This window comes from Rhagoletis pomonella, unplaced genomic scaffold (assembly GCF_013731165.1).
Source record: "Rhagoletis pomonella isolate Grant_MI unplaced genomic scaffold, Rhpom_1.0 Rhpom_scaffold_02741, whole genome shotgun sequence".
In the NCBI taxonomy this organism is placed as follows: domain Eukaryota; kingdom Metazoa; phylum Arthropoda; class Insecta; order Diptera; family Tephritidae; genus Rhagoletis; species Rhagoletis pomonella.
The window spans coordinates 1-20,362 of NW_023461294.1; the positions used below are offsets into that span (position 1 = coordinate 1).

At 42.9% G+C, this 20,362-nt stretch overlaps 1 protein-coding gene across 1 annotated transcript; it reads left to right on the forward strand.

The window, feature by feature from the left end:
- Positions 1–45: 45 nt before the first annotated feature.
- Positions 46–19,549, forward strand: LOC118753675 (muscle M-line assembly protein unc-89-like; the record flags this gene model as incomplete). Its single annotated transcript, XM_036488546.1, has 10 exons — positions 46–1,689; positions 6,201–7,964; positions 8,035–8,814; positions 9,283–10,068; positions 10,217–11,833; positions 14,082–14,792; positions 14,871–15,043; positions 17,298–17,385; positions 18,020–19,349; positions 19,417–19,549. Coding segments are annotated over 10 exons (9,026 nt in total), but the record flags the coding sequence as incomplete, so codon positions are not given.
- Between the last annotated feature and the right edge of the window lie 813 nt (positions 19,550–20,362).

Consider the following 20,362-nt stretch of genomic DNA (forward strand, 5'->3'; position numbering starts at 1 on the left):
TTGAAAAATCTGAAGATAAACTTGCTGAGAAGCCTGGTGAAGAAGCTAATAAGACGCTAGAGAAACCCAAAAAGGAAAAGAGAAAGAAGAGTGCTGAGGAAGTGAAAAAAATCGAGGAAGAAAAGCCTGCAATTGTTGAAGCTGTTGAAAAGAAACCTGAGACCGTTGAAAAATCTGAAGAAAAACTTGCTGAAAAGCCTGTTGAAGAAGCTGATAAGACTCTAGAGAAGCACAAAAAGGAAAAGAGAAAGAAGAGTGCTGATGAAGTGAAAAAGGTCGAGGAAGAGAAGCCTGCAAATCTCGAAGCTGTTGAAAAGAAACCTCAGACCGTTGAAAAACCTGAAGAACCACTTTCTGATGAATCTAGTAAGACTCTGGAGAAACCCAAAGAGGAAAAGAAAGAGAAGAGTGCTGAGGAAGTGAAAAAAGTCGTGGAAGAAAAGCCTGCAATTGTTGAAGCTGTTGAAAAGAAACCTGAGAACGTTAAAAAATCTGAAGAAAAACTTCATGGAGAAGCTGATAAGACTCTAGAGGAACTCAAAAAGGAAAAGAGAAAGAAGAGTGCCGAAGAAGTTAAGAAAGAGGAAGAAAAACGGCCTGAAGCGCAAGAGATTGTAGAAAAGAAAGCTGAAGCTATTGAAACGCTCGATAAGAAATCTGCTGAGAAGCCTATTAAAGAAGCCGAGAAGACTGTTGAGAATCGGAAAGAAGACAAAGGAATGAAAAATGAGGAGGAAGAAAAGAAAATAGAGCCTATTAAAAAACCAGCTGAAAAGCCTGTCGAAGAAGTTGAGAAGCTAAAAGAGAAACCGAAGAAGGAAAAGAGAAAGAAGAGTGTCGAAGAAGAAAAGGCAGCTGATAAGAAAAAACCTGAAGCTGTAGAAAATAAGCCTGAGGCTGCTGCAAACCTTGATAAGAAACCTGAAGACAAACCAGCGGATAAGCCTCCCGAAGAAGCTGAGAAGGTGGAAGAAAAGCCAAAGAAGAGAAAGAAGAGTGCAGAAAAAGACAAGGAGGTGATAGAAAAGCAAGTAGAGCCTACACCAAAGGTGACTGAGGAAATTAAAACGGAAGCAGATAAAACCAAGAAAGAAAAGAGAAAGAAGAGCATTGCAGAAGACAAACAACCCATCGATATTACGAAAGAGGCTACTACGAAAAAGACTGAAGACGTGGTGATCACACAAAAGGACGTCACAGAAGTTGTTGAGCCAAAGTCAGCGCAACAAATTATCACAAAACCTGCCGAAGCAGCTTTAGATGAGGTTGATGCTGTGCCATTGGAGAAATCAAGGTCACGCGCAGAGAAGCCAAGCGAAGTAGAGTACAAAGATAAACGGGAAGCACGAAATGCCCGACGTGCGCCAAACGTTGAGTTGAAATTGACAAACCGGAACTCAGCGTTGGGCAGCGATATAAAACTCACCTGCAGTATATCTGGCGCAGAACTGAAGGTTGATTGGTATCGCGATCAGACATTGATTGCGAATGACGATAAATATCGAAAGACCTTCAACGATGGACTCTCCTGCTTGGAAATACGGACAGCCAATGCAGGCGATGCGGGTGTTTACAGATGCGTGGCGGCCAATCGCAATGGAGAAGTGGAGACGAGTTGCCTTGTGACTGTTTACGATGTACCAACAACTAAATTTGGCACAACGCCAATATTTACGCGTAACATCAGAGGTATGCAAATTGTTTTTCATTTTCGAAATTCTTTACTGGCTCTATTTTGTTTTATTTACTTTGACTTTTTTTTTCTTCTGAAATTAAATTTAAATTTATATTTACATACATACGTATGTATGTTTATATGCATACCTATTTAGGAGCTTTGCTTTCCGCTTTTTTCGAGCTTACTAAGTATTAAGTGAATTACCGTATTTTCTAAGTAAACAATTTCATCTGTTTTTTTCGAGTTAATGAAATTTAGTTTTTTTTTGCTTGTTTTAGTATTGAATATTTATATGATCGTATGTATGTATGTGTGTTTGTATGGGCGCGTACTGTGATATTATGCCTGAGAATGCTTTGACAAAATGCAAAATATTTTATTTGCTAGTTTAAGAACGTTTTTAAGTGGATATTTTTCTTATTGTCTGGTAAAAAGGCGAACGCATAAAAGGAAATGCATGAATTCGAATTTGTTGAATATGCTGAGATGTTACACTGGTTGGAGAATAAAGTCCGATTACTTCCTGAAATTCATATATTTATGTATTTTTCTTACAAACGTTTCAAAAATACAATAAAAATAAAATAACTAATAACTACCAAAATATGAGTTAACGGTCCACTGTTTATTTTAATGCCTAATTCTTCTTCTTGATTGGTGTTGTAACCTTCCTCTTCCTCTGTTACCAGCATCGCCCTCCGTGTTGAATACTTTCAGGGCTCGAGCGTTTCTCTCCATTCGAACGATATGACCTAGCCAGCCAAGCCGCTGGATTTTAGTTCGTTGCACTATGTCTTATCGTTGAAAGCTCGCCATTCGCAAAGGCCCGTTAATATTCCGTAGAATATTTCTCTCGAAAACTCAAAGAGCCGCCTCATTAGATGTCCACGCCTCCGCGCTATGAACCTGCACAGGCATGATGAGTGACTTATGGAGTGTAATTTTTATACGGCGAGGGAGAACTTTACTTCTAAATTGCCTACGCAGTCCTAATTAGGAGTTATTGCAATAATAATTCTGCGCTGAATTTCGATTGACATCGACATTGATGACAGAAGATACTTCGTTTTTTCCCTGTTAACCAACAGACCTACGCGCTCTGCTTCCATATCTAAATGCGATGAAGGCAGAACACATGAAACCTTTGTTTTTACCGATAAGGTCGGTGTCGCCGGCATACGCAAGCAATTCTACGCTCTTGTAATGAGTTGTGCCTGAGCGGTTCAGTTCTGCAGCGTTTAGATATTATTCAAACGACTAAGATAAGTCCCTCCCAATCTGATAGAGCTCGCGGGGACACGAAATTCAGACATCGCGGCATAAAGACCACTTCTTTTCGTGCTATCGAAAGTGGCTTTGAAAAAGACAAGTATATGTTGTGCGTCCATTCTATTTTCGTTAGTCTTGTCTGGCTTTTGGAGTATTGTGAATACCTGGTCTATGGTGGACTTGTCAGGTCTAAACCCACACTGATATAACTCAATCAATTCGTTGGCGGTGGGCAGGGCGGACCTGTAGGTGGCGAATTTTTTCTCTCTGCTGCTTCGTGACATTTCTTATTAGTTGTTCTTTCGAGCTTGATGTAATCTGATTTCTTTCTTGCATAAGTCGGCTTGATGGTAAGTGCTCACAGAGAGTAAGCATGGCGGCGCCAGTCAGTTGTTATTGCAGCTTTTCACGGGTGAATTTTCCTTATGTTGCTGGACGCTAGATATTACTACTATTACTACGAAAAATGTACTGCTTTCAATACCACTTTTTCTCTAAGACCAAGTATCTCAGAAAGTTCAGATTAGCTTCCGATTGTAGATAGTGTATGTGCTTAAACTTTGGCCACATTGAGCCAAACGTCTTCTACAAACGCCGTCATAACCCACAACAATATGCGATATTGTCGCTTTGGTCGAGTCGCAAAAATGAAAAGGAACCTAAGCTTAGGTAGTTGACCTGCTTGTGTGCAGTGTTTTGTAAGGATAGCTGCTAATACGCTCAGTTTCTATTTTCGTAGTCTGATTAGAATTCTTAGCCGGTCGAAGCCCTGTTGAACTTCGCCATTCAATGTGTTCTTCTCCTTCCTGAGATTTTCGTTAATAGTATTTGAACCAACAGCCTTCCTTGTGGCCTGGTATCTGGATTTCACTGTACCACCTAAGGAAGTTAAGCTTCTCAATTCACACAACGACTGAGGATGATTTGATTTTATATGATAGCCCGGAGCGCCGCCTTGATATAACTTAAGATTAGGATCCTCTAATTTCGGGTGTTCTACGTAACTTAGCTCTGCACACGGTGTTGACTCCGTCTGAAATATGCGCGGATATTTTCCCTTGGGAACACTCCCTTTCGGAAGATTACTGCACCTTGCAGCGTGGAGGCCTGGAAGTATCCGTCAAGGGAAGGAAATTTTTCAGTTATAATATTGTGTTTTCAGTGGCGGGGGATTGGGTGCAAGGACCCAATCATGAATTCGGATGAGACAGTTGGTTTGTTTCACACGGGCACGCGGGTGCCCAAAACAGCCTAGAAAGCGTTCCTCACGCTAGAAAAAAAATGTGAATAGTTGCTAATTTTATTTGCCATATTAGATAAATACGCATAAAGTCATTGTTTAGAGCAGATTTGTTAATTCCGAGCACAAAATGTTATTTTTTTTACGTTCCTCACGCTCTGGAAACTTTTGGCACGTGTTGACACATTTTTGACACTTGTGAGAGGATAAATTATTTTTACGCTCTAGTTACCGAAACAGCCCGAAAAGCGTGTGGAGCAAAGCTAGTTTGAACGATTTTTCACGAGACAATTCGGGCGGAATTCCCGTCATCATCCTTCAAATTTGGTATGGAAACAAATCGACTTCAGCTTTGCGCCATCTTCAGGGCCAATTTTTGTTCTGACACAAAATCGAAACCAGTTTATCTCCCAATTTGACAAAGTAAATATGAGGAAAATTTATTCCAAAATATATCGGTACTATAGTTTTTTCTTAATTAGATAACGAAGTTATGTACATTAGTGGAATTCGCGCTTCTGTGTATTCGTTGTATCTTGTGTAATTGTAATTGAATGAGCGTGTGATTTGTTGTTGATAGTAGTACAATAAATACACTTGCAACAACAATCACACGCTCGTCCAGTTACACTTAAGTAAGATACAACGAATACACAGAAGCGCGAATTCCACTATTGATAAGGCATAAAGAGGAGAGATTTCAATAAATAGTTTTGAAATGTTTTAGATGTGCGCCGTTTAAGGAATGTTTAACGCTCGCACCTAGTATGTATTGCAATGAACTATTATCAGCGGATGTATTTAGCTGACTCGTAATGTTCTGCATGTCTCAATACATGGAGAATAATTTTATTTATGTACATAAAAAAATTTTACTTACAACTTTTATATGATTTTATAATTTTTTTTACGAATCTCTAAAACTATCAACGATATACATACATACATTTGTGTACAGGTAAGTAGCGCGATATTTCAAGTAATCTTCGTCTCGTGATTATATTTGTGATTAAAAATTTATTTAGACCAAATTTAAAGTATTAATTCATAGAAAAAAAAAAATCAAAACAATCGCAGCATTCACATGATGAACCGAATTCGAAATAATCGGGAAGTGGCGTTTCCGTGTAGTATGATTCAATGCCGTTGCCGTCGCTTTGCTCTTCTTTTTTCTTTTCTTGTTATTTTTTTGGTGCTTCGAGCAATCTCTCAAATCCGTTGATTTGAATTTCGAAATTAAGGTGTCAGTGCAAATCGGGCTGAAAAGAATAAGTTTTGCAAATCGTCATGACGAAAAAAAAAAAATATAAAAATAAAAGTAAAAAATTTAATTACCTACACGCCAACTGCTTGCAGAAAATAGCTTCGCTAAAAATACCGCGCGCAGTTACTTAAAACACTTCCCTTGCAGCAACCTTTTCCGCTCGCTGCACCACACCCACGCAGCCTCATTGGCTTCTTCGTTGCCTGTTTACATAATTACAAATCGAGAAAAATAAACCCGAATAAATAACGCGTGAATCTATGACAATTAAGTAAATTTAGATTATTGGCAATCGCTGCAAATCGTTCGGAAATTCTTCGCCATTCGATTGATCAATTAATTGATTGCTCGTGGCCAACATTTTGTATGTTGCTTGGTGCTGCACTTCGAAATCGAGCACTTCGCTGGTCGTTAAATCGAAAACAGACGTCGCGCCGTCTTTTAATCGTGTCGAAAAAACCATTTGAAATTTATTCGGCGCATTCAATTCAGTTATAGTTAAAATTTCTAATCGAACGGTTTCGAACGCTCTCTCCCAATCGAGCCGCTGCATTGGAATTTTACCGAAAATATTATATATATACATATATAATAATATAGAATTTATAAACTCAGCTAATAAACGCCTCGAAAAGTTTAAAAAATCGTTAATAAATCGAAATATTTTTTGTTTGTTATTTAATAAACGCAAGCACGCGCTATTTTGTTTAACCTCGTTCGTTTGATCCTTGATCGATAAAAAAAAAAAGTTGTCGAAACGATGGGAGAGACGGAAGGTGAAGTCGGTGCAGCCGATACGCGACCCTCTGAGGAGCCCGAATCGACTCCTGTACAGGATACGTTAGCGGTCCCGGTGCAAAAACGTCGGAAATTGAAATCGCCAACTCCTGGTACGCTGCGCGGTCGCAGCGCTACACCCATACGCGGCAGGAGTCAAACCCCGTTCTCGCTATACCTGAATCGTCGCAGCGCTACGCCTTCGACATGGCGCAGTATAACGCCTTTCTTGAAACGCGAGGAGCGCGAGAAAACTCCTTTCGAACTTGGCAGGGATATTAAAACTCAAATCACCTGCAATAAAGCCGTTTTTGATCGAGCATTGGTTATGGATATTACAGAGAGCGAGGAAGTTCAAAAGCCTGTGCGTTACATAACGACCGATTTGTCTGTCATTGATCGTGCTGCCGTAATGGATGTATCGAATGTTGAGGTTATCTACTTGATTGAGGAGTACGAGGATGTCGAAGAGGAGGAGGAAATCATAGAGGAGGTGAAGCCAAAGAAGAAAGCCAAGGGCAAGAAGGCGCGCACACCACGCAAGTCAGTCGAAAAGGATGCAAGATCCGGCTCTATTTCGGAAGCTGAAGCGGAGTCCGGTGATATTGAAAGCGCCGACCGAGAGGAGAGTATCGAGCCGGATGAATTCGATGAGCCTGTAAAGAAGGGCAAAAAAAAGGCTGCGCCAAAGAAAAAAGAAAAGAAGGAGAAATCGCCCAGTCCCAAGTTGACCTTGAAATTGGAAATGGGCGGCGGTCAAAAGGCCAGTAAGAAAATGTTTGAGGAAAAACAGGCCGCAGGACCTGCACCCAAGCCACCACCGAAGAAGAGTAAACTTGTCTTGCAAATGGAGGAGCAGGCCAAGGCAGCGGCTAAAGCTGCCGAAGATGCAGCAGCTAAAGCAGCTTCTAAGCCCAAAGGCGAAACTTTTGCTGAGCGCCAAGAACGCTTGAAGAAGGAGAAAGAGGAGCAGGACCGCATTGAAGCAGAGTTGGCCGAGCAGCGGGCAGCCGAACAGGCTGAGGAGGACGAGGAGCCAGAAGATGAGGGCGGCGAAGAAGAGGACGAAGAGGGTGATGAATCACACGCTGGCACTGAGTCGTATGGCGGCGACTATGCCGATGAGGGTGGCAGCGAATATCGGGACGAAGAAGCAGACCCAGAGGAAGGTGCTGACGCTGAGGCGGAGGAAGAGGATGTGGTACCTGAACTGCCTAAGAGCAAGAAGCGCCGTGGCAGCAATTCATCTGAGGAGTTCACCAGACCCAATCCCTACGATGAGGAACGATGGCAGCGAATTGCCGCGGAAGAGGGTGAGGAGTTTATGCAACAAATGCGCAAATACAGTTTGCGCATACACAAGAGCGAGAAGGAACGTGATGCCGAATGGCAGCGTATACGCGAGCAAGCACGTTTGCCACATTTCATTGTCTACTTAACGGATCGTACCGTTGAAGCTGGCCATAATGTGCGTATTTCTTGTGCTGTCGGCGGTCCCGAGTTGTCGGTGAAATGGTTCAAGGATGGTCGGCAATTGGAGCGTGATGCCACACATCGCATCATCAACAACAACAACATTTTGGCATTGGAGGTGGTAAATACGACGATTTTAGATTCCGGCGAGTACACCTGTGTAGTGGCGAATTCCAACGATACCGTTCAGTCGTCTTGTTATATAACAATCTATGAGATATTCAAGGATGAACCAGCACCTCCTTCATGCAAGCTCGTCAAAGGTAAGAGATCTTACAGGTATATTTATTGACGTGTGGGGTATATTTTTTATGGGAAATTTTACCTTTACAGAGTACTACCATTTGCGTGACGATGAGCTCACAATAGAGTGCCACTTACACGGCGTGCCACGTCCAGTTGTCGTTTGGATGAAAGGTGGCCTCGAAATCAAGCCGAGTTACAAGTTTACCATGCTTGAGGAGGCACATGGCACCTACAAGTTGCTCATCTACAAACCGAATGATAGGGATAGCGGTAGTTATATCTGTAAGGCAGTGAACTCCAGCGGCGAAGTGCAAATTAGCCATCACGTCGAAGTGGCCAAAAATCGACATTTCCATGCGCGCGGCATCTTCCACGCTCGCGATCGTCTACAAAAGGACAAGGAATTGTCGGCAAAGAAAGCCATGACGGAGGCGCTCAAATCAAAAGCCGCCTCAGACCTTAAGCGCACCTCACTAGCGGCTGAGGCAAGGGAGCGCGTACATCGCGCGTCACCCGAGCCATTGGTTTCGCCGAAGCAAAAACTCACATTCGCCACACAACTGCGCGATCGCATGGCACTGGAAGGAAGCACTGTGCGCTTCGTGTGCACTGTCATCGGACCGAGCCCCACCTGTCGCTGGATGAAAGATGACAAGTGGGTGGTGGCTGGTCCCACTGTTAAGAATCTATCCGAGGAAGGCAAGGCCATACTTGAGGTGAGCAAGGTTACATCCGAAGCATCAGGCGTGTACAAGTGTGTAGCCAAGAACGAACATAGCGAAGTTGAAACGCAGTGCTACTTCAAGGTGTACAGTGCACAGGCTGATGGCGATGAACAGGAGCCAATGTTCGCACTACCACTCAGAGGTATGGCAGATGTGGGAGTGTTTGTTTATTCCGTCGGTGTTGTATGTATTTGTTGAGATGATTAGTGAATTCGTGTTATCCTTGTCACTCAAATTGTGTCGCATTTTATTGTCGTAAGATACCGGGAATCAGATACACACCTGTACACGGGGCATACGCGCGTATTGTGTTTGTGTGGTTGCTTAGTGTTTGTACATACATATTTGTTGGTGAAAATTCAGTAATCGATGCATTCAATCACACACAACCGCTCGTTCGCACAATCGAATCGTTTAAACGAAAGACCTAAATACCCCAATTGGGGTCGAGGTGTCCATTCCCAAAATAGACACGTTGCATATCACATTCACAAATATCGCTTTTTGTGTCAATTTGTCGGAGTTTCTTTGTGTGCCAGCATTTTAATTGTCACCAGCGAAAGCTTTCGCGGCAAATCGCTTTGATGTCTGTCTCTGTTCAAATTCACAGATGTATACCACTCGTCGCAGAACGATTTAATTATCGACACGAAGGTGCGCGGCAACCCCCGCCCCAAGATTACATGGGTAAAGGACAATTTACCAGTTGTGCTCGATGATCGTCGCGTACAGATCGAGCATTTGGACGGTATCTGTGAGCTGATCATTAACAAGCCAACAACGAATGATAGCGGTGTGTACACTTGCATAGCTGAAAATAAATTGGGCAGCCAGAAGACCACACACACAGTTGTTGTAGAAGTTGTGCAATTGTCGCGTCGTTCGAGTTTATTGTCCAACGTAATGACCGAATCGGATAGCGAAGCTGGCGCTGGAGAAGCGGCTGGCCAAAAGGGTGAGAAGTCCGAAAAGCGCAGCCGTCTTCCAAAATCCAAGAAGAAGGATGACGACGAAGCTGAGTCAGGCACCTATGAGCGTCGCAGTCGCATTCCCGATCCCACACCAAAGCAGCAATTGTACTTCATTGCGAATCTATCGAATCGCTATGTAGCCGTGGGCTCTAAGGTTAAACTGCAGGCAGTTGTCGGCGGTCCAGATGCCACTTTCAAGTGGCAGAAAGATGAACAAAATATTACCTATGGACCACGCATACGCAATATGAGCCGCGAGGGTTTGGCCTGCTTGGAGTTCCTGAATCTTGCTCCCGAAGACTCTGGCGTCTACACTTTGACAGCGCAAAATGAATTCTGTAAAATAACCACCTCGGCCTTGATACACGTTTACTCGCCGAAGGTCAGCAGCGATGTGGAGCCGATGTTTACGCGCTCACTGAAAGGTAAGTAGCGACTTTATGCCTTTACTGTTAGATTGGCACGAGCCAGTGTGTGTTATTCCTTTTCTTTTTCGCAAATGATTTCGTAATCTTGTGAGTTCAATCGAGTGAGTTACATAATAACTAATTTTATGTTATTGCCCTCAAATAGAAATCTATCATCTGAATACAAATGAATTAATCTTGGAGACGGGAGTACGTGGCCAGCCTGCGCCGCAGGTAACATGGTCTAAGGATAATTTCGAAATAAAAAGTGGTGGACGTTTCCAAATTTTGCAACACCAGGATGGCACTTGCGAATTGATCATTGATAGACCCGATAAAAAGGACTCCGGCAAGTATGTGGTGCGCGCGGAGAATAGCGCTGGAAAGAGTGAAATTTTGCACACGGTGCTTTTTGAGGGTAGTGCTTCTCATATCGCTGAGAATATCCATGGTGTATTCCATGCTGATAAGAGCCTGTTGCGTCCCAAGGCAACAGAGGAAGAGAAGAAGCCAGCACCAACAGCGACAGCAGCCAAAGAAGGTGATACGACCGATGGTGAATCGGAAGAGAAGGACGCAAAAGGCAAAGGCAAGAGTAAGGTTAAGCGAGCAAAGAAAGAGGAGGAAGAAGTTACCTCATCGGCAACCGAGTATGCCTCGGATGCTGGTAGTCTTAAGAAACGTGAAAAGGTTATCGGCATACATTTCGCTACATCTGTGCGTGATCGTGTTGTAGCTGAGGGTTCTAAAGTGAAGATATCTTGCTTCTTAGAGTCGAAGGAGCCACAAGTTAAATGGTTCAAGAACGACGAAGCCATTCAGAATGGCCCTAAAATTAGGGGACGCTACAGTGAAGGCTTATGCCTGCTGGAAATATTCAGCGCTACGGCTGAGGACAGTGGTGTGTACAAGTGCTGGGCGCGTGATGAAACTGGCGAGGCTTCCACCTTTTGCAAATTGGAAGTGTATGCCGATCCCGGCACTGGCGATGTACCGCCCACATTCACGCGCAACATCAAAGATACCTATCATGGCAAGATCAATGAGCTACAGCTGGACGTGCATGTGCGTGGTCTACCCACACCAACTGTGACTTGGGTTAAGGATGGCGTTAAAATTGAATCAAGCGAAAAGTATCAGCAAATCGATCACGACGATGGTCTATGCGAGCTATTCATAATCGATCCAGTACAGGGCGATAGTGGCAAATATGTGTGTCAGGCTGAAAATCGTGAAGGAAAAACTGAGATTACTCATATTGTGACTGTGGAACCCAGACGTCGACGTCCGGTGTCGCCATCGAAGGAGGCTAGACCACCAGTGAAGCCAGCAACAGAGGAGGAGCAGAAAGAGGGCGAGGAGGGTGAAGAGAAGAAAAAGAAGAGGAAGGCTAAGGACGATGAGGAGGGTGGCGGTGGTGGCAGACGTGAAGCGCCACCACCACCAGATCTAAAGAAATATCTATACCTGAGAAATTTCCTCTCAAATCGTACCGTGAAGGCGGGCAGCAACGTTAAATGGATGGTCAATATCGATGGACCTGAGCCAACTGCACGTTGGTTCCATGGCGATACGCCCATCGCTTTTGGACCAAAAAGCAAACTGTCCTGTCAGGATGGTATTGCATGGTTGAATTTGATAGGCGTAACCGAAGAAGATGCTGGCCAATATACACTGCGCATCAAAGGTTCGGAGAATGAGGTGGTTAGCACTTGCGAACTATTTGTCTACAGAACCGGTGTGGAGGAGTTGGTGGCGCCCGTTTTTACTGTGGGCATCAAAGGTAAAGTGTAATTTCATGTGTTTTTGATGTGAACTTGGAAATGTGTAACTTCTTGTTATTGAGGAATTGTGTCTATGCGTCCAATGGTGTTGTCGAAGAGTCGCAGGTATGTTAGCGTATAAAAGTAACTATAGGGGTAGCGATAAATTAAGCGCTTTGCCGCTGCTACTAACACCGCATTATGAGCCTAGGCAACTAACTGTAACATAAAATCATTTCTTATTCAATTTGTGTTTGATTTCATCTTCTGTGTATCGCCTTGTTGTCCAAACTTTTCATACAGATTCTTATCAGAAAGATCAAAATGAAATTGTGCTCGAATGTAAGGTATCCGGCAATCCTAAGCCTAATATCTATTGGCAAAAAGACAATACGTTGCTGCCTCTGGACAGCGCGAAGTACAGATATGCGGATATAGGCGACGGTGTCACACAACTGCTCATCACAGAGCCAACCAAGACCGACACAGGGCTCTACACTTGCTATGCAGAGAACGAGAGCGGACAGATGAAGATAAGCAAATTTTTGGACATATCCGACTATGTGCAGAAATTAACGCAGAAGCGGACCATAGAAAAGGTCATACAGGAGCCCGCACCAACTGATGCGACCGCTAGAATCGATGAACGCGAAACCAGCGCGCAGCTGAAGTCGAAGGCAAAGGAGGAGAAGCTCAAGTTGAGTGCTGAGACTGTAATGAAACCAATGTCCATAGCAGAGGGTAATAAGGCGCAGCTCATATTCTATGTTAGTGGCTACATTGAAGAGGTTTATTGGTTGCGCGGCGACGAGCGCGTTACCAAAGATACGCGTCATAAAATATACAATATTAATGGAGCAATCAGCTTGGAGATACACAACGCAAGAGCTGACGATACAGGCGTCTACAAGTGTGTGGTGCGAAATAATAAGAATGCGATTGAAAGCAGTTGCGAATTAACCGTCTACGAACAAGCAAGCGGCAAACTGCCTAGTAGTTTTGCGAGCGATATCAAAGGTAATGTAGTGTGGAGGAATGAGGTCTAAATTTGGGTAGACTGCCGACAGAAATTTCGTGGTTACCCTATATAGTTAGCAGTAATCTGAGTTGCATTTTCCATATAGGCGTAACACTTTTGAATATATCTTCCCTTAGAAACATATGATGCGCAACGGAACGAGATCACACTCACCTGTCAAGTGCATGGCCGTCCGAATGTCACATGGCTACGCGATGATCACAGCATTTCCAATAATCGTTACAAGTCTATAGAAGCGGTGGGTGGCATACGGAAATTAGTCATACGCAATCCTATACCTTCCGACTGTGGCACTTTCTCGTGCTTTGCTGAAACCAATGATGTCATACACGCTATCAGCAAGTCCATACGTACCAGCGAGCTGAAGCGCTTAATGTCCACGGCCACAGAGGTAACCACAAATGGCGAATACATATCACATAGGCGTCGTTCCTCGCAGACGCCCTACGAAGCGATTACTAGCAACGGTGATGTATCGGCCTACGGCAGCACTGAGGCTGTTATTAAACGCGCACGCGAACGTCGTCCTTTAGGCATGATTTCGCAGAGTAAACCATTATTTAGTACTCTGCTACACGATCGCACAGTCACTGAGGGCTCCAGCATACGACTGAGTTGTAATGTGGTTTGCGACGGTGATACGCGCATTGAGTGGCTGAAGAATCATCGTCCGCTGCTGAATGATGGTCGTTATTTGACTATGTTCCGCAATGGTATTGCTTCGTTGGATATTGGTGCAACGAGTGTGGATGATAGCGGCAATTACACTTGTCGTGCCATCAACGATTATGGTGAAACGTTTACGCACGCGCAATTACGTATCTACAAGCACTACGAGGACGCTGTACAGCCAACCGCGTTTGTACAATCAATCCGAGGTGGAGTATAGTTCAAATAAGATCTTTAAGTAGGTATTCCTAAGAGACACATATTACTGACCTGAGGGGTGGGGCAGACAGATTTTTAGTAATTTTTTTTTCAAAAGTTTTTGTGTTTCGTGATCGGTGATTAAGTGTGATTTTGTTGTAATTTTTGTGTTTGCTTGTCGGAGTAGATGGCAATCAAATCCTTTTTCTTCACAAATTTTGGGGAGAGGCTTTCTCTAATAAGTTTCCCTGATAAAAAACCGACCACACGTTTTACTCTCAGTTCATTTGATTGCCGCCTGCTCTGTACAAATCCACCTTAACTTGTTTATAACTTCTTGATAACCCTCTTCCATCCATCAGATACTTATACGATTAACGAGAATACACTGGTTCTGGATTGCCGTGTACGCGGTAAACCACGTCCCGATGTACAATGGTTGAAGGGCACCGAACCGCTCACCGAAGGCGATCGCTATAACATTATCACATCTGCAGATGGCCATACTAAATTGATTATTAACAATCCAACCGAGAAGGATTCCGGTCTCTATGCTTGCGTTGCCCGCAATGAAGCTGCCGAAAATAAGATCACTCACCAAGTCGACTTCGTTGGTCGTGAACGTTTCGCACTCGAGAAGACACACGGCTACTTCCATCGCGATCCCAATAAGCCACACTTTAGTGTACCGCTCAGCAACCAGACGGTTTGTGCCGGCGGTACAGTTGCCATTTCGGCTGAGTTCATGAAATCATCCACACCACTGGAGGTACATTGGCTACGAGATCGTAAAAATGTCTCTTCCCTGCCGGGCGTACAAACATTTATGGAAGGTGGCGTCTATACACTGGCCATATTAAATGCACAACCCGAAGTCGAGGGTACGTACACATGTCGTGCCTCGAATGCCTTCGGTCGCATTGAATCACATGTGAGTGTTGATGTGGCTGCCGGTGTACCGAAGGATGAACGTCCACCGTTGTTCCTGTCCAGACCAGATACCGAAATGAAGATTTTAGTTGGTGATCCATTCTCGATTTCGTTCCGTATTGCTGGCGACCCGAAACCAAAATGTGAGTGTTTTAGAAAAGGCCAGGTTATTCATGTGAATTTTGATTTGGTGTGTATTTGTGTTTGTTTTGTATTTTCAGTATCCTTCTTGAAGGGCACTAAGGACATAACCAAATCAGATAGAGTTAGTAAGGAGGTATCGGATGACTACACCAGATTTACAGTGCAAAGTTCACAAATCGCCGATTCGGGTACATACTTTGTCGTTGCGCGCAACAACTTCGGCACCGACAGAGTATTTGTGACTGTTGCGGTAAGTTGAAAGGAGACAGCGAGGAATTTTAACCATTCTAATGCATTTATTGGTAAACTAACAATATTCTAAGGAAGAGCAAGTCATTTGTTTGAGACTTTTGAGAGACCGCCTTTCGAAATTGCAAATGATACTTCCAGTGACTATAAGAACTCTTGGCTTTTAAAGTGATAATGTTTATGAGATAATATTACCGCTGTTAAACAGTTAGAGAAAATCAACAAGTCCCATAAACGATGGCGGTGAGCTAGGCAGGGCTGCTGTTTGGATAAGAAATACGGTGATTTTCAGGAATTGTGGGTGGATGCTGAAATGCCGGGCTCTTGGCCGATGAAAGGGGCTGATGCTGCTTTATTTGAAGCTTATCAGCAATCTCATTTCCTTCAATACCAATATATACCGCAAAGAACCAAACTCGATGGGTATGACTAAGAGCTTATTGAGGCACTTGATCATCAGTTTAGATGCTAGCTGATGAGACATGAGAGTTTTAACAGCTGCTTGGCCATAAGTCTACATTGGGATATTCCGATTCCGGGTGTTGAGCTTGATATTTAAGTCCGCGCTTCTTTCTGGAAATGTACATATGTTTTCCCATAGGTTCCGAGTATCTCAACCTCGGTCTAACCAAAGCTATCCCGGAACTCTCTGTGGTCAATGAGATATCAACGTACTAGGCTATCATGTTTGGTCTATCTGGGCACTGATTTCCTAGCCCTGATGTGTCAGGATATCGATCTTCCTACGTCTAAAAACTTCTTCTGCCCCGATGTTGGTATCAGTCATCATTAGTACAGCCTTTTTTTGGTAAACATACATTCGTTGTTCTAAGTCAAATAGGGTTTGGAGACAAATCTGATTCGGATGTATGCCTCTAACTAGATTAAACTCTACAGCCAAGTACCCGGCCTCTGAGATCTTTGCTTTCCAGTCCCAATCTCCTTTTCTTCTTCTCTTAGGCCTGTTTAGTAAAACTACTGTCCTATTTTTTCGAGTGAATTTTCTTTGTCAGAACTTAGGCTTGATTTCTCGGAAAATAAAGAAGCTGTCGAGTGCGCGATCAAAAAAGGGTCTGACGAATAAATCGAGTCCATATGAGATTCCTGTTCCAACAAGTCGAGGAGAAGACCAATAGCAGGTAGACTAATTTGCAGAATATCTGTTCACGAATGGGTTAACCAGCAGATGATTTGTCGCCACAAATTGTGTATAACTAGACACCGACTTGTGTGAATGCTCTAATAGACAAACACACACTTTGTGCTGTTAAACCAGCTGGCGGTTATCCGAAAAGCGGCGCTGCGAAACGGCATTAAGGATTCTGAATCACTAACTCGTTACCGAATAGACACTCTTAAGCTGACAGGCGATGAAAAAAAATAAAAAGCTCCGCAAATGCCTTGCTCTTCAACTATGTACTTTAGACCGTACCACCTTACAAGCAAACAAAAAAGTTCGCCGTACAACCCCAAGTCCAAAATATTTTTAGAAAATAAATTTCTAAATTTTTTTTGGCTCGAACTTAATGATCGCCTTTTTATATTTTTCGGTAATACCTCCATTCGGCAATAAATTTTTCTTAAATAGTTCTAATGGAATTATCAACACATTTTCTTAGCAAAAGTTTAATGATTTTTGGAGATATTTAATTTACAGACATTAGGGTGTTATGTTAGGATTACGACACATATTAGGGTAGTAGGAACTGTGATATGGTGGGTAAGTAGTACAACGGGGTGTTTGAGATCAATGAACTTTGACAAAAATAAATACTTCTCGAGACTAAATGACGAAGATATAACGAAAAGGGGGCGAAATCTATGATCGCCCAAAAAATTTCGACTTTCGAAATCGCTTTTCAAAGCTACTTTAGATTCGGGGCTGTAGGGCGAACTTTTTTCCGGTACAATCTAATTTAAAAACTCGCAAGCACTTACTACCACTAATCGCTTTATTTTATTATAGGTTAAAGCTCCCAAAAGGAAAGAAAGTAGCACCCCCTCAAAATAATTATGATCATCCAGTAATACTTAAATGGCGAGCTACGCCTCTTTAAAAATAGCAAATAAGCTCTGCTTAAATACTAAAGCTTCTTAACAATAGATAGCTTTTTATGTTTTGTTGTCCTAAATTTCGATTTCCTATTTCTTCATTTTGTTTTTTTTGTTTGCCTACTATCCATTTGTGTTCGTGTAATTGTTTTTGATTTGTTTTTCTTGGTGTCCATGTGGCATACAACATCTCGATTCAATAGGTAATGCCACGCGCACGCTCCGAAACGCCGACCTCGCCACGCTGGGGACAGCGACTCGAAAGTTTCCCTGACGTTTCATATTTCAGAGGTGAGTGTTTATGGTTCAACGTGTATGTCAAATACATATGTTGTGTTTTCCAATGGTGGTTCTGTCGAGAGTGTTAGTTACTGGGTAAAAAGTTTAGTCTTTCGTGTTTACGTTGTCGTTTTTTGTTTTGTTTCGTCAACTGTCGATTTTTCGTTAGTTGTATTCAAAGCTTTAAGCTTCTCAAAGTTTTTCTCTATTTCCTATATTTATTTTGCAGATTTTTCAAAAGGGCTTTATGGATTTGAATTTGTTTTGATTTCGTTTACAGATTTGAACTTCTCAAAAAATTATGATTTCCAAAAAGTGTATTTAAATTTCTTTAGTATTCCAATTGAAAAATTGCATCTTTTACTTTTTTAAAAAATATTTTGTTACAATTGTATTTACAATAGTTTGTATACGGTTTCTGTTCAATTAATTTAGAAAATGGTTAAAATCATATCCATCTTATACATTTAGATACAAGAACTATATAAAAATAAATAAAAATGTTTCTCCGGGGAATCGCATGGTGTTTTATTGCGTAAACTTCTTAGGGCGTCACCACCACCAACAACGCCCTTATTGCATATAAGTTTGTATCCATTTGACCTCTGTGTATTTATCAACCCCTTTCTATTTCAACATGTCGCAGATCCTCCAGGTCCCATCTCGACGGAACCCTTGGTAGTCGACTCCGGTCCCACGCACATCTCACTCTCTTGGGGTAAGCCGCTGCGCGATAATTCTGCGCCTGTTATCGCCTACCGCGTAGATGCTTGGATCGTTGGCCATGAAGGTGGCGCTATGTGGAAGGAGCTGGGCCTAACACCCATCAATTCGTTTGATGCTTTCAATTTGAAGCCGAATGTTGAATATCATTTCCGTGTTACGCCCAAGAATCGCTACGGCTGGGGTCCATCGGTGCAAACTAGTAGTCCACTGCAAGTAGGCGGCGCTGAATGCCTACCAGAATTCGTTAAGATTCTACCCGGTCAGTTGAAGGCCTTGCTGGGCACCCAGCTGATGCTGGAGTGCGCAGTACGTGGTGCGCCACGCCCCCAAATTGATTGGTATAAGGATGGCATGCATATCAGTCCATTAGCAGAACGAATGAGAATTCGACAAATCGGCTCGACCTGCACGCTAATAATTGCGCCAGTTTCAGAGTTGGATGCTGGTCGTTACACTTGCGAAGCCACGAACGCCAAGGGCAGGGTATCGACTTTCGCACGCTTACAAATTGTCTCCGATCTGCGTTTGTATGAAGCCGATACGAAACTAAAGGAAATTATTCATTCAGATAAAGTAGCCCCAGCTGGTGACACGCTGCCCATATTCACAATGCGTTTGCGTGATCGACGCGTGCAAATGACGTATCCAGTGCGTCTGACGTGCCAAGTTGTGGGCTATCCCACGCCTGAAGTATTTTGGTATAAGGATGATCAGCAAATCGTTGAGAGTCGGCGCTGTCTCATTACAGACGATGGGCAATTCCATACAATCGAATTGGCGAGTACTATTTTGGATGATAGTGGAGTTTATACTTGCACAGCTAAAAATGAACTGGGTTCGGTGTCGTGCCATTGCACATTGGTCGTGGATAAGGGCATACGCGCCTACATATCGCCGGAATTCTATATGCCGCTCGATCCTTTGTATATTTACCAAGAAGGACAGGAGATACGACTCACTGCTAAGGTGGAAGCATATCCTACGGTCGGTGTTTCGTGGCACCGCAATGGCGTACGTTTGCGTCCCAGTAGACGCATTTGCGGCACGCTAGACGCCAACGGCTTCGTAGAGTTGGTTATTGCCGATGCTACGTTACACGATGCGGGCATTTACGTGTGTGTCGCTTCAAATGCAGTTGGTAAAGTGGAGAGCAGTTGTCGTGTGGTAATCGAAGAACCCGACGAGGATCAGCAGCAGAAGGGACAGCGGGCTGGCAGCCACATACCGGCGATTGTGAAATGTGACCTACCGTAAGTTGTTTTTAATTAAGCTGATATGCCACGGCTTTTTTTATTGTTTTTATTCTTGTTCTTTCAGATATTCCAAAGAGCCCATGTTTGTCGTTAAGCCACGCTCTAGCGAGGCCTATGAAGGCGATACGGTCATCATATTCTGCGAAGTTGTTGGCGATCCAAAGCCGGAAGTAGTGTGGCTGCGTGATTTCCTCAATGTGAGTACATCTTTCAATTACTAAATAGTTATATAAGTAATAGAAACCATCAGATGTTCGTGGTCTTTTAAAACAGGTTTACAAGACATTCCAAGTTTTGCCTAAAATCTTCTTTATTTCCCAACTCTCATACACAACAATACTTATATATTTTTCAAAAATTGCATTCTTGAGGAGTAAATAAAGACTTCTTTGGCTTGCGACGTTTTCGTGAATGAGCTGTTCAAAACCGAAGAGATAGGTTGAATGTTGAATTGTAAGTAGCACCGCTCTATCGCCGCGAACTTACTCGTAAGATTTATTGTGAGTTGTCTCAGCGGTCCCCACATGGTGGTTTAGACCTGAGAAGTCAGCCGCCACAATATTTTACTCGCCCAAGAAAATATGTACACATATGTTTGTACTTTTGGCTTTTGGTCCTTAAATATAATGAGGGTCAGTGTTAAAATCCAACTGAAGATCAGGCAGCAAAAATTGAAATTTTGTAAAAAAATTTTTTAGGAAAATTTCGCAGATTAATAGCCCATTTAATATTAGTATAACAAAGTGCAAGTTTGCAGTGGCTCAAAATTCAGGTTGATTTTTGACAATCTTCTTCCATACGATGTTGCGCATTTTTTCTACATGGAAAAAACTGCACAAACTATCGGCAAAAAAAAAAAAATCAAAAATCACCGAGAATTTTTGGGCCATTTCGAGCGTCCATTTTATTATACTAAAATTAAATGCCTACCCAAAATTGATTGCTGCTCATACCCATCGCTGAAGCTTCGGCAGAGAAAACTCCCCACCGTTGACAAAAACATGTGGAAA